The sequence below is a fragment of the Periophthalmus magnuspinnatus genome, chromosome 13 (assembly GCF_009829125.3).
Source record: "Periophthalmus magnuspinnatus isolate fPerMag1 chromosome 13, fPerMag1.2.pri, whole genome shotgun sequence".
NCBI classification, from domain to species: domain Eukaryota; kingdom Metazoa; phylum Chordata; class Actinopteri; order Gobiiformes; family Gobiidae; genus Periophthalmus; species Periophthalmus magnuspinnatus.
In genome coordinates, this window is record NC_047138.1 from 612405 (window position 1) to 627394 (window position 14990).

The 14990-nt window shown below is 44.6% G+C and overlaps 1 protein-coding gene across 1 annotated transcript in view; it reads right to left on the reverse strand.

Annotated features, from left to right (window-relative positions):
* The window catches only part of ankrd13b (ankyrin repeat domain 13B), a 54803-nt gene extending 41394 nt beyond the window's left edge, over positions 1-13409 (reverse strand). Inside the window, exon 1 of the mRNA XM_055226132.1 lies at positions 12893-13409. Within this exon, the coding sequence (XP_055082107.1) occupies positions 12893-12997 (105 nt within the window). The 5' untranslated portion in view covers positions 12998-13409. The remainder of the gene's footprint in view (positions 1-12892) is intronic.
* Positions 13410-14990: the final 1581 nt, after the last annotated feature.

The following is a 14990-nucleotide window of genomic DNA, read 5'->3' on the forward strand; positions in this document are numbered from 1 at the left end:
CTGCCGGACGCCGCGTGGGCGTTCATTCTGTTCATTTGGACATCAGCGCTAAACGACACGGCCAAGTTTAACCCAGGCAAAAACCAACGGATCACATACGTTTAGATTTTATACAAAGTCCAGGGAGTTAAAGATGTGTTTTAAATGTTGTTTGTAATGTTTTATATTTTAATAATGGAAAAAAAAAACAGCCGTGAACTCTTTGGCCAAAATGGATTCAGTTGATGTTTTCGTTGCTATAGCGATGACCTGATCGCACCTCCGTCCCTTGGGTCGTCTCACTTCACGGCGCAGATAAGAAAACTTAAAAAGGCTAACGACACCTGACAGCACCTCCCCGTCGTGGGAATAGAGTTAAAGGAAATAATCCAACTGCAAATACAAACGTTACGACAAATGTTACAAAAATACAAACAAAACTTCCGCCATATTTGGTGATTTCCCTTAAAAAAATGATTCAAACTGAAAGAACTGCACACTTAAAGATGCACCCGGGTCCACCACCTGCTGGTCGCTATGGAGATGTTATTACTTTACTTAGAATGTTCCACAGTCTGGCATTACGTGTGTCTATACATGGAGACAATGAGGTGACAATCAGGCCACGTTACAGGTCGAGTCTGTGGAGAGATGACGCAACTCACAGTAAGAATGAAGGTTTTACAAGGTTTTTATGAAACCAAGAGACACAAGTAAAGCTATACTGCGGGACATTCTTAAAGGACGGATTCTCTACTAGGAAAGGTACATAGATTTTTTCTTTTTTTATGTGAAATCACCAGTTATAAAAAGATAAAAGCTTTAGTGACAGGATTTATAAAGCCCCAGACGCACAGCCGCATTATCCTCTTGTGTTTTATAGACTCTGGGACAATTTACTGAATTATTCTCCCATTTTTCACCCACATTTTACAGTAAAAAAACACAAAAACAAAACTGTTCTGTCCAATAAATCCTCTCGGTCAAAAGCAAAGGGCTAAAACATTTACAGATCTTTTTATTATTTCACTGAGTATTTCCAAAGTCGTCTGCGCTCACACGTCTCGGATCTTTCCAGTTTCTGTCCGACTTGTTCAAATGGATGAGTCACATACTGAGCGTCATAAATTTTTAAGATTTAGAGGAATATGCTCCTTTTGCGCTGATGCACTGCCAATACTCACAGATGAAAAGTGTAACGGCATAATGAAGTGTAATGAAACAAACATAAGTCACTGTCGCCCGGTTCAGCTCGACTCATCGTCTCTGACTCAAAATAAGAAATGTTTGTTTTGAATTTTAAATATGTGAGTAATTTACAACATGAGTCTAATTATCATCACTCACTAAACTTTCAAAAATAATCAGCATGTTTTAGCGTAACAGAGGCTTTATGCACCGTGCACATTCTGTCACGGAGGCGTTTTTCTGTCATCTCTTTGTTTGAAATGTTCCACAGTACGGCATTAAACATTTGTATTTTGTATTGGTTCAGTTCCCAGTGTGATTATTGATAATAAATCACCTGGTAAAGGAGGTAAATAATAAATAAAACATCTCAGTGGAGACATTAGGTGGCTCCTCCCCAGAAAAGTTCCGTATTGTCTCTTTAAGGTTGTGTTGGACTAAACGTATAAACTTTATGCTGCTCGTTTCTGTTTGGCCTCATGAACCTCGTTACACTTCGTCCTCTCTGCAGGGAGTAGTGTCCCCCTCAGTGTGGGATGAATTATATCAGTCTGTCCATCTCTGACATCTGCTCCTCCGTCTCTTCTCTCCTCTCTTCTCTCTATTCTATGTCTGTGTGTCTCCTCTCTCTCCTCCTCCCCTGCTCTCACTCCTCATGCCCTCTCTCCTCTCCCCTCTTTTTGTCTGTCCTGTCCCATTGTTTTGCTCTCTGTCTCTTCTCTCTCCTCCCCTGCTCCTTGTGCCCTCTCTCTCCTCTCCTCTCTTTCCCTCTCTCTTGTCCCATCGTTTTGCTCTCCTGTCTGGCTCCACTCTCTCCTCCTCCCCTGCTCCTCGTCCAGTCTCTCCCCTCTCTCTGTCTCCTCTCTCCCCTCTCCCCTCTATCTCTCCTCATCCCCTCTCTCCCTCCTCTCCTCATCGTTTTGCTCTCCGTCTGGCTCCTCTCTCTCCTCCTCCCCTCGTGCACTCTTTCTCTCTCCTCCTCCCCTCTTTTTCCCTCTTTCCTCTCCCACCGTTTTGCTCTCCATCTGGCTCCTCTCTCTCCTCTCTCTCTGTCCTCTCTCCCCATCGTTTTGCTCTCCGTCTGGCTCCTCGTGCCCTCTCTCCTCCTCCCCTGCTCCCTCATTCCCTCGTTCCCTCTCTCCTCATTGTTTTGCTCTCCATCTGGCTCTTCCCTCCTCATGCCCTCTCTCTCCTCCTCTCCTCCTCCCCTGCTCCCTGGTTACCTCTCTCCCTCTCTCCTCATCTTTTTGCTCTCTGTCTGGCTCCTCTCTTCTCCTCCTCCTCCTCCTCCTCTCCTCACTGGTTTGATGCAGCGGTCTGTGTTGGTCCGTGTTGGTCCGTGTTGGTCCGTGTGGTCCTGGTTTGATGCAGCGGTCCGTGTGGTCCGTGTTGGTCCGTGTGGTCCGTGTTGGTCCGTGTGGTCCGTGTGGTCCGTATGGTCCTGGTTTGATGCAGCGGTCCATGTGGTCCATGTGGTCCTGGTTTGATGCAGCGGTCCGTGTGGTCCATGTGGTCCTGGTTTGATGCAGCGGTCCGTGTTGGTCCGTGTGGTCCGTGTGGTCCTGGTTTGGTGCAGCGGTCCGTGTGGTCCTGGTTTGGTGCAGCGGTCCGTGTGGTCCGTGTGGTCCTGGTTTGATGCAGCGGTCCATGTGGTCCTGGTTTGATGCAGTGGTCCGTGTTGGTCCGTGTGGTCCGTGTGGTCCGTGTGGTCCGTGTGGTCCGTGTGGTCCTGGTTTGATGCAGCGGTCCGTGTGGTCCGTGTTGGTCCGTGTGGTCCGTGTTGGTCCGTGTGGTCCGTGTGGTCCGTATGGTCCTGGTTTGATGCAGCGGTCCATGTGGTCCATGTGGTCCTGGTTTGATGCAGCGGTCCGTGTGGTCCATGTGGTCCTGGTTTGATGCAGCGGTCCGTGTTGGTCCGTGTGGTCCGTGTGGTCCTGGTTTGGTGCAGCGGTCCGTGTGGTCCTGGTTTGGTGCAGCGGTCCGTGTGGTCCGTGTGGTCCTGGTTTGATGCAGCGGTCCATGTGGTCCTGGTTTGATGCAGTGGTCCGTGTTGGTCCGTGTGGTCCGTGTGGTCCGTGTGGTCCGTGTGGTCCATGTGGTCCTGGTTTGGTGCAGCGGTCCGTGTGGTCCATGTGGTCCTGGTTTGGTGCAGGCTGGTGCAGGTGCTTAGGTCCACATCAATCTTTCATAGAGACGCACACACAGGAGCAGAAAACGTCTTGAAAATGTTTGTTCACGGAGCGTTCAGCGGAGCATTCGGCCGAGCGAGGGCGAGGGGTAAAAATAACTTTGGTTCCTGGTGCTTGCCTCCCTTTTATGATTTTCAGCTCAACGCAGACGGGGACAAATGCTTCACAGAGACAAAAAAACTGCACAATTTCAACATTTAAAAAATGTGACGAATCAAACCCATATCACACAGTAAATACATTTAGCACAAGATTTACCTCAGATTATTTATGAATGATGTAAAAAGACTCGTCATTCTGGTCTTAAATGTTCGTATTAACCCTCTACATGATCCTGGGGTTTTTATTTCACTATTGTGTCTGTAAATCAAGATCTGAACATTAATAACAGACAAATCAGGTCCTTCTTTCCCCGAGGTCGCTCCTGTTAGCGTTAGCAACCGGTTTGATTGACAGCGTTAGTGTGTTAGTCTGTGTGAGTCCTCATCTGTGATTGGACGACTGTTTCCCCGCCTGACCAGTCCTGTGTCTCACCTGCAGCTCCTCCCTCTACTTAAGGAGATTCAGCTCACCTGTTCAGGGCTGACATTTTAATCCCAGAGACGCCCCGAGCGTAAACGCCATTAAAGGAATAATAAGTGTTTTTCACAGACAGGGGGCAGTATCTCCACAGACCTGACTAGTCCTGATTTCTTCCTGTGGGTCGATCTTAAAGAAAAGGTGTTTGTGAATAAACCTCAGACGATAAACGACTTAAAACGTGACATCGAGGATCAAATAAGAGACATATTTTCATTTTTACTTCCTGTAGTTTAAGTCGTGATAAGTTCAATTATAAGTGAACAATTATAACCGTATTTATTGACAAAAATCTCGTTAGGTTCAGTTTATCTACTGCTAAAATTTGGTGAGTTTAACTTAAGAATTAAAGGAGCGACTGAAGATTTAAAAGTGTTAGTGACGTTTGGACCACCTCATTTTAGATCCTTTTGTGTTTTTTACAGCCCTGTTCATTAAATTTCTTCTTTATTTTACCAATTTTCCAGCTTGTTTTTGTTTCTTCCCTGACTCTACAGGAGCTGGGTCGTGACACTGCTAAACCAGCGGTGTGGGCAGGAAGGGGCGTTACCTTCAACATCCTCGCTCCTGATTGGCTCTTCGGTTGCTATGATACTCAAGGTCAGAATTCCAAACATGGAAATCTGCTCCAAATCGTCCCTGTACCTGCTCCAGCCTCACTCACTCAGTCACTTCTTTACACTTGTCAGTCTGGCGTTATATAAACTGTGACACTTGAGCTTCTTTCATTTACTGTGACGATTGTTTGTTGTTTATGTGAGTTCATTTATTTAGACCATCTGTCCCCAGACTGACAGCTGCTCTTCCTGGAGTCTTATTCAAAACAGGGACTTTACTTGAGCGCAGTAGAACAGGAGTGAGTTTAAATAGACACACGTTTTTTCTTTCTACCAAACTGTTCTGTTATTTTCCTCTCTTCCTTTATTAATAACTCCAGCTCAAGCTGCACCGAGTGAGTTCCCTGACCTACATTACAGTGTCTTGATGTTTCTGTGTTTCTCCATCTTTTACACACACGTCTCCACAGTCGATAAGACGAACATCTCCATAGAAATAGACTGATCGCTGCCTCTGTAATGTTTATCTAAGCGACATGAAGCATTTTAAAGGAAGAAAAACAGGCGTAGAACCAAATATATGATGAAATGAGGTGGTGTTGTGTTATTGTATGATCATGTTCATATCGTCACATGAAAACTCTACAAATGTGATGGTTAAAGTGGAAAAAGGTGCCGCTGGAGGGTTTGATTCAGCTTTTATACATCGTCCAGTCTCCTCACAGAGCACAGAGCTAAAACAACGTTGTGTAACCAAAACTCCACACAGTTGTGTTGGTCAAGACTCTGGTGTGAGGCTGAACAATTTGGGGGAAATATCCAATTGCAACTTTTCTGACAAGCAGTGAGATGCTGTTCAAAGTTCACATTTTAAACAGAGGAATTGACAAAAAGACGATCTATAATCCAAGAACATACACGGTGAGCAGTTTGTGTGTTGTTTGTGGAGCAAATGAGCAAACGATTCAAATTACAATTTCGATTTATGCGCGATTAATCCTGCAGCTCCAGCCTCTGCATCAAACCTCCATCATCCACTGCTCCTCGCTGTTATTCCTAAACTCTAGAGGCACATCTCTCTGTTGCATCTTGGAAACGAGAGCGTGTTGTTAGTCCAATGGAGATGATAAGTGACCCAGAAAATGTCCCGTCAAACATGTACTTTCACCTTGATGTAAACAGTGCGACATTAAATATTTAGACATCGTGTTCTCCCCTGAGTAACTGATCCAGCTCTAAGTATGTAAAGCTTTTTGTGCAATCAGGATATGGCTCAAAGATATCGCTCGGCTTAAAGAGAACAGAGGCTCATCCGTCATAAACCAGACGCACGCTGCAGGAAAAGGCTCCACTGTTTTGATATAGATCACAAAAATAACAATAATAAAACTGCATTAACTCTGGTTTAGTATGAATAATGTTAAAGAGTTATGACCGACCAGTTTGTAAGTTTTAGCACAACCTTAAAGCTACAAGACGAGTTAGGTTACAGTTTTTGCTGACATTATCTCATTGACTGTTGGGCCATGTCTCAGTTTGACGGTTACACACTTCAAAGTACACTTCTAAGGCCACTCAAAGGGTGCTCCTCCGTCGACCACTGTCAGTCGACCGCTGTCTGGGCCCTTACGTCACGTCGCCTAAAAACCATGACGCCTGCTGACTCATGAGTAAAAAGTGTAAAATGGACACTGAAATAATTACAATTTTATTTTTAATTATTTATTATTTAATTGAAGAAGAGTCATCGTGTCGTCGTCGCAGCCGTTTATTTCCAAGGAATTAATCTTTCCCTTTAAATATCAATAGACAAATATAACATCACAGGTGATTTCTTCCGAGTTGTAGCGAGTATTACAGAACTTAAAATATACCTTGTTTCTCCTGTAGAAAAAGTGACGCGTGGTGCATGACGGGATACAGACGTGCGGAGTCTGCTCAGATTCACGCTTCATTCACGGACGATCTCCGTGGAAACACAGGGCACATTTGATACTAATCAAAACTAAAACTAGTATCAAAACTAGATATTTGCAGGTATCAATATTCAAAGAAATATATCAAAGAATAGAACAGAAATGAACTTTTCCTGAACAGTTTTAGAACAATGCTGAGACCACGCAAACAAACCCACGGACCACTAAGGAACACACACGGTTATAAAAGAAAAACTTTGATTTAATGCTGAAAGTGACGCTCTATTGTCTTGAGAAAGATGTTTTTTTATTGGGATTGATGTTGAGTGTTGAGTGTAATCCTAGTATCATATTTGAAATGTTAATCATGTAAACACTATAAGGACTTCATTATTTATCATCCATGAGTTTATGTGTTTGAAAACATTTGAACTGTATTAAAACTCTGAACAAAAGGTGACGTAAAATATGCAAATCAGCCGGTGCCTGTAAAAATTTATTTAGGCTTGACTAGGCTTCATTAAGTAAACATTTAAAAAGTATTACGCTGTAGACTTTGCCTGACAAATCCAGTCTGGTCCACACGTCCTCTGTTACGTCTCAAACCCCAAACGTGATCGTCCAATCAGATCCGTTTATTTTCAGTGACACATGTGAAACGAAGGAGCTCATTGGTCATTTATGATTTACAAATAAAATCACATGTATCTCACCTCAGATTAAAAGTGCTTTGTGCTTTGCTCATTGATTCTGCAGAAATCAATGATGTTTTTCAGCCTTTGTGATGATTTTTACTTTATTTTTTCCAATGCAGACGGATCATACTTGTCTCTGATTGGCTAATAAACCTGAAACAACGACTCCACCTGTGAATCACACCATTTAAAACGGGCAGATTCACCTGTGACCAGACTCACATCTTCATAAAGTGTTGAAGTGTGTGTTCTAGTCTTTGGTCTGGTTTAAGTAAATCTGACCTCACCTCCGTGTGGCTTCGTGCGCTCGCAGTTTGCTCTTGGTTTTCATTCCACAGTTAAAGTGAGAGGGCTGTGGCCGAGGCTGATAAGTGCACGCAAAAGAAGAAAGACAAATACAGTGGATTTAAGCAGGCGGAGGTGAGGGAGTGTGTTTAGTTTATGTGCACTCAGCAGCAGTCGGGCGGCAGATGGCTCGTGTAAGGTTGATGAACCTGCGAGACTCAATTTGCAGATTTGTTCCTTCGAGGCACAAACATAAGACGCTACATCAGGCATTTAATATTATCATGTTTCTGAGGCACATACAAGATGAAAGGAAACGTCAAAGTCACTCACAGAGTCAAACCAGGTCTGTCACCAGGAGGGATGGGACGATAAACTACAGGATAATATCGTTTATCGGGAGAAAAACCTCGACAATAATCATTCACGGGACATTTTATATAATCGTGATAATCGCCAATGGAGATAATCGCCGTTACATCACCAGAATGTGCAGGTATAATCAATCAAACTTTATTTACAGAGGCTTTTACGACACTCGAGGCGACTAAAGTGATTTCCAATAAAACCAACACAATAGTTAGAACAAAGTGCCCTTCTGTAACAGTTCAAATATGGAACTTGTTATAATTATTCATGTCCTTACATTTTTAAACATCTTAAACTTTTATAATTATCATGATATAATTGTTAATGACACAATAAACTTAAAACAACAGAATGAACTTATGAAAAACAATATAAACTGCACAATAAAACATGAGCTGCAGTAAATACCACAGAGAAATGCTTAAGTGCTTCTGAGTACACACTGAGTACACACAGAATACACAGAATACACACTTTTTCAATACTTTACAAAGATGTGATTGACAGGTGTATTAGCCAATCAGGGACACGCGTGGTCTGTCTGTATTAGAAAGGTAAAAAACACGATCGGGGGCTGAAAAACACAGCTTATGATTTTATTTGTAAATCATAAATGATCAATGAGCTCCTTCGTTTCACACGTCACTGAAAATAAACAGATCTGAGCGGCGGACGAGGAGAGAAGACTGACGTAAATCTGTGTAAAAATACAGAGAGATCAGTCTAAATTTGTCAGGTAAGCAGTAGTTAGTATCTATAAAAGGTGTAAAAATCTCAAATCAAACTGATCCACTGTTAAAACACAAGACTAAAGACTAAAACCACATGAGCTGATTTAACACACGGAGCAGTTTCCTGGTTTTACTTAAACATAAACACCATCCGTTCTGCAGAGCTGCTCTTTCTCACCAGAGACCGCAGAGAGACTGTTCATGGTCAGAATCTGTCACTAACTCTCCCTCCGTCTCTCCCTCTGTCTCTCCCTCCTTCTCTCCCTCCTTCTCTCCCTCCGTCCCACAGAGCACTGTACAGTTCCATTCATCATGTTTGGGCTTTTCTTTCCTCATTCGCTCAAAGTCACCTCGTCTTATCCCTTTACCTTGTTGTCTTTTTACTTTTGGGACTTCCACTCTTTCTTATAAAGTTCAAGGACATAAAGCAACATAAAGTGACTGTTTAACGTTATGACTTATTGTTCGCTCTTTCCGTTTTTCAGTTCTCGTTAGTTTAAGGTCATGACGAGCAGGTGGCGGACCCTCAAGGAGAAAAGTTACATAGTTCACCTTTAAATGTACATGATTGTAATGTATGATTGAGTGCACATTTCAAACACTCAGGAGCATTAATATTTGAAAAAAGACTGAAATATGAACTGATAAACTAATACAAAAACACTGTGTATTTCAGAACATGTTTTCACACGTCTAAAATATAAAGAGTATTTTTTGTGGACTTTTAATTAACACAGAATTTGCTTGTTGCTGCTTCGGGTCAACTCCCCCCGAATCACCTTTATATTTACTCCAAAAGCAATTTACATTTTAATTTCCACCTCAGAGAAACATCACCAAACAGACGACTTGATCTGTGAGTAAATGTGTGTTTTTTTTCTGACTCGTGTCTTGATGTGAAACCAGACGATTAACAACAGGTTCCTGCAATTACAATCACTGCAAATGAGATCATCCCTCTCAACTGCGATTCCGCTTTGATTGCGATATATTGTGCGTCCGTAACAGTCGACACAAACGAGGCGTGTAAAGCCAAGTGCGTTGATAAGAAGTAAATTAAACAGCTGTTAAAACAAGAACAAAGTGGATAGCGGCGCTCACAACATCACCAAACAAGCTCTAATTTAAGAGACAGGATCAGAGGCACAAACACGGCGGTTAAATGCTCCTCTAGACTCTTTGTTTTTGTTGTACATGCAGGACAACGAAGCCGTCAGCTGCTTTTTACACTTAAATGTGATTAGTCAGATCCACCTGTCACTCAGAGCTGGACAAAGCCTGACCAACAGGAGCAGTGGGCAGGGAAAGAGTCGCATCCAAAACAGAAAATTCCATATTTTATCATTGCTCAGCCCTAAAAACTTTGACACAAAACTGATTATTGCACATTAGCGTACACATCGGCCTGTCACTGGGGTATTTATGAGCCTCAGCTTCAACTTATATACAACATTTCCCAATATTTTACGATAAACTGTTACCCGCTATGGCAACTCTCTTCATTTTTCATCATTTTGAAACCCACGGATAGAGAAAACAAACGTGGTATCTGTCTGTTGGTCAGTGAAATTTGCATCATGAAATATTTACAGAAGCAGCAGTTCCTGAAAAATGTATGTTGAGTTTCTAAATAATGGTTTTGCATGCCCGCGAGTCGTAAAACTAACACACTTTTGTTTGCTCTGGACAAACATGACAGACGTTAGCCGAGTTTGTTCATCCTGCAGACAGATTACAGTTTGGGGACAGTAGTCGTGCAGTAGTAGTTTATGTTTTTGCAGTAAGTAGCCCACGTTATTACTGAATGAAAAGGCGGTCAATCGAGTGGCCAGTATTAAGAGTTTGAATTGCATCTCTTCCATTTTGGTTCACTACAGTCACATTATGCACAGTGATGATTTGAAGCTCGTGCCTCGTCCACATTTACCACAGTATCTGCATTGTCTCTCCCACTCACTCCGTTTCACTGTGGAAAGCTGCACATCCCACATCAGTGAGTGGGCAGCACTACTGTACACTGCTGAGTGACTGACTCTGCACAAGAGGATTACCTACAGCACCTTTAAGGCCTCGCCAACCCCTCAGAGAGTCACTGATTATCTGATAGAAACAGTACGTAAAATAAAGAGCTGGACTGAGCATAAATGCACAAACTCACAGCTGCGTTCAACAATAACTCGCCTGCAAGACAAAACCCATGGCAAAACTTATTTTCTGTTCAAATATGTCAATTCAACAGGAGTTTATCCACGGAATAAAGCCAAACAGCAGCTGCAGATGATATTTATGAGACGAGGAGTGACATAATGATGATGGAAGGAATGTAAATAAGTAAAAATGTACAAATACACTGATAGTTATAGGCCATTTAATTCATCATAATGTAAAATATCACAACGCTGCACTGCACCCCCCCACCCCCACACACCCCACACACACACACACACACACACACACACACACACACTGAGCATAAACTATAGGCCTATGTTAAAATTCCTGTGTTATATTAATAAAAAGGCCTGTGTGTTGTGTGTGTTGTGTGTGTTGTGTGTGTTGTATGCGTTGTGTGTTTTGTACCTGTGTTATATTAATAAAAAGGCCTGTGTGTTGTGTGTGTTGTGTATGTTGTGTGTTGTGTGTGTTGTGTGTGTTGTGTGTTTTGTACCTGTGTTATATTAATAAAAAGGCCTGTGTGTTGTGTGTTGTGTGTGTTGTGTGTGTTGTGTGTGTTGTGTGTTGTACCTGTGTAGTATTAATAAAGAGGCGTGTGTGTTGTGTGTGTTGTGTGTGTTGTGTGTTGTACCTGTGTAGTATTAATAAAGAGGCGTGTGTGTTGTGTGTTGTGTGTGTTGTGTGTTGTGTGTGTTGTGTGTGTTGTGTGTGTTGTGTGTGTTGTGTGTGTTGTGTGTTGTGTGTTGTACCTGTTGTGTGTTGTGTGTGTTGTGTGTTTTGTACCTGTGTTATATTAATAAAAAGGCCTGTGTGTTGTGTGTGTTGTGTGTGTTGTGTGTTTTGTACCTGTGTTATATTAATAAAAAGGCCTGTGTGTTGTGTGTGTTGTGTGTGTTGTGTGTTTTGTACCTGTGTTATATTAATAAAAAGGCCTGTGTGTTGTGTGTGTTGTGTGTGTTGTGTGTGTTGTGTGTGTTGTGTGTGTTGTGTGTTGTGTGTCGTGTGTTGTGTTGTACCTGTCCGTTGCTCAGCTCCTTCTCCAGCTGCAGATGCTTGTTGTATGTATGTTGTGTGTGTCGTGTGTTGTGTGTGTTGTGTTGTGTGTTGTGTGTGTTGTGTGTTGTGTTGTGTGTTGTGTGTGTTGTGTGTGTTGTGTGTTGTGTTGTGTGTTGTGTGTGTTGTGTGTGTTGTGTGTGTTGTGTGTGTTGTGTGTTGTGTGTGTTGTGTGTTGTGTGTGTTGTGTGTGTTGTGTGTTGTGTGTGTTGTGTGTGTTGTGTGTGTTGTGTGTTGTGTGTGTTGTGTTGTACCTGTCCGTTGCTCAGCTCCTTCTCCAGCTGCAGATGCTTGTTGTATGTATGTTGTGTGTGTCGTGTGTTGTGTGTGTTGTGTTGTGTGTTGTGTTGTGTTGTGTGTGTTGTGTGTTGTGTGTGTTGTGTTGTGTGTGTTGTGTGTGTTGTGTTGTGTGTTGTGTTGTGTTGTGTGTGTTGTGTGTTGTGTGTTGTGTGTGTTGTGTTGTGTGTTGTGTTGTGTTGTGTGTGTTGTGTGTCGTGTGTTGTGTGTGTTGTGTGTGTTGTGTTGTGTGTTGTGTGTGTTGTGTGTTGTGTTGTGTGTTGTGTGTACCTGTCCGTTGCTCAGCTCCTTCTCCAGCTGCAGATGCTTGTTGTATGTATGTTGTGTGTGTTGTGTGTGTTGTATGTGTTGTGTGTTGTGTGTGTTGTGTGTGTTGTGTTGTGTGTTGTGTGTGTTGTGTGTTGTGTTGTGTTGTGTGCTGTGTGTTGTGTGTGTTGTGTGTGTTGTGTGTTGTGTGTGTTGTGTGTTGTATGTGTTGTGTGTTGTGTGTCGTGTGTGTTGTGTGTGTTGTGTGTTGTGTGTGTTGTGTGTTGTGTTGTGTGTTGTATGTGTTGTGTGTGTTGTGTGTGTTGTGTGTTGTGTGTTGTGTGTACCTGTCCGTTGCTCAGCTCCTTCTCCAGCTGCAGATGCTTGTTGTATGTATGTTGTGTGTGTTGTGTGTTGTGTGTGTTGTGTGTGTTGTGTGTGTTGTGTGTGTTGTGTGTGTTGTGTGTGTTGTGTGTACCTGTCCGTTGCTCAGCTCCTTCTCCAGCTGCAGATGCTTGTTGTATGTATGTTGTGTGTGTTGTGCCTGTTGTGTGTTGTGTGTGTTGTGTGTGTTGTGTGTTGTGTGTTGTGTGTTGTGTGTGTTGTGTGTCGTGTGTTGTGTGTTGTGTGTACCTGTCCGTTGCTCAGCTCCTTCTCCAGCTGCAGATGCTTGTTGTGCCACACCAGAGAGTGGACCGGATAACGACACTTCTCTGGACTTTTCTTGGCAGAAATCATCCTAGATCATAGTTTGTCTCCTCCTTTTCCTTCGTCGTGGATTTTGGGGAATAGTTTTCGTTTCAGTTCATGCTAAAATCATGATTCTCCCAGGGCGACATATCCAGAGGCGTGTGGTAGAGCCGCGCGCAGGAACAGAACCAGAACCAGACCAGAACCAGACCAGAACCAGAGCAGAACCAGGACAGAACCAGAGCAGAACCAGCACAGCTCTACAATAAAACAACTGAAGAATGATCCGTCTATGAGCCGCGGGCGGAGAGAACGCGCTGCCGTGTCTGTCTGCCTCCAGAGGACTCGAGTCTGCCTCCAGAGGACTCGAGTCTGCACCGTCTGCCTTCAGGGGACTCGTTCGCGTCTTCAGAGGACTCGTTCCTGCCTTCAGAGGACTCGTTCGTGCGCTCTGGGCTCGTGTTCAGTCCGGTCTGTGGTCGCTCTGACTCCAGCATCTCTCCTCCTCCTCTCGCATCCGGTGATGACAGAGGCGCGCGCACTCTCCGTTTAACGTCTGTACAATCAGAGAAAAGAAGTGAAGGATCATGGGCCTCGGACTGGACTCACAGGACAGAGGACAGTGACTCAATGGACCTGTCCAGACACTACTCTGTGACTTTATGCCCCTGAGCTGCAGAGGCTGCACTGGCCCTGCTGCTGAGGTTTAGATCATGAGGATTTAAATCATTTTAGGTTTAAAACAACTGGATTTGAGCGTCAGAACTGGAAACACAAAAGAGAGAGTCAGAGTGAGGGTCTGAGCAAATAAACAACTTCAGAAGAAAACAGTGAATTATAAATAAATGAGACAGTTCAAAGGTTTTGTAGATAAGAAAACTCCATTAGGCCTGTCATCAGTGACACGTGGACATGCTTCCTCCAGACAGATACAAAGTCAAGTTTAATTTAAAGTCCACACACAGTCCCTTTAACAGTGAGGAGAGCTCCATAAGCACACTGCTCCTGGAGCTCCACGAGCACGCTGCTCCTGGAGCTGTGTCCTCAGGTCCTCCACTGGACCTCCTCTGGTTCTCCTCTGGGTCTCCCTCAGGTCCTCTCCTCCTCTGGTTCTCCTCTGGGTCTCCCTCAGGTCCTCTCCTCCTCTGGTTCTCCTCTGGTTCTCGTCTGGGTCTCCTCATCACAGGGGGAGGTGATGAGACCGACTCAGGGGGGAGCTGCTGTCCCCCTGTGGTCAGAGGTGATGTCCTCCTGTGGTCAGAGGCGATGTCCCCCTGTGGTCAGAGGCGATGTCCCCCTGTGGTCAGAGGCGATGCCCCCCTGTGGTCAGAGGTGTTGTCCCCCTGTGGTCAGAGGCGATGTCCTCCTGTGGTCAGAGGTGTTGTCCTCCTGTGGTCAGAGGTGATGTCCCCCTGTGGTCAGAGGTGATGTCCTCCTGTGGTCAGAGGTGATGTCCCCCTGTGGTCAGAGGTGCTGAGTCTGACTCAGGGGGGAGCTGCTGTCCCCCTGTGGTCAGAGGTGTTGTCCCCCTGTGGTCAGAGGTGTTGTCCCCCTGTAGTCAGAGGCGATGTCCCCCTGTGGTCAGAGGTGTTGTCCTCCTGTGGTCAGAGGTGATGTCCCCCTGTGGCCAGAGGTGATGTCCCCCTGTGGTCAGAGGTGATGTCCTCCTGTGGTCAGAGGTGATGTCCTCCTGTGGTCAGAGGTGATGTCCCCCTGTGGTCAGAGGTGCTGAGTCTGGCTCAGGGGGGAGCTGCTGTCCCCCTGTGGTCAGACGGTGTCGGTGCAGACGCAGACCTCTGCTCCTGAGCTCCGTTCACACTCCGCACGCTCCAGTAACTTGGCATCAGGCTTTGGTTTGAAACGTGAACCAGGAGAGTGGAGGCGGACACGGGACACTGATCTGGGGCTGTGGGACGGGACAGCCGGGACAGAGCACACTGCAGGCGGGACAGAGCCGGGACAGAGCACACTGCAGCCGGGACAGAGCCGGGACAGAGCACACTGCAGCCGGCTCTGGGACAGAGGGGCCGCACACACTCGG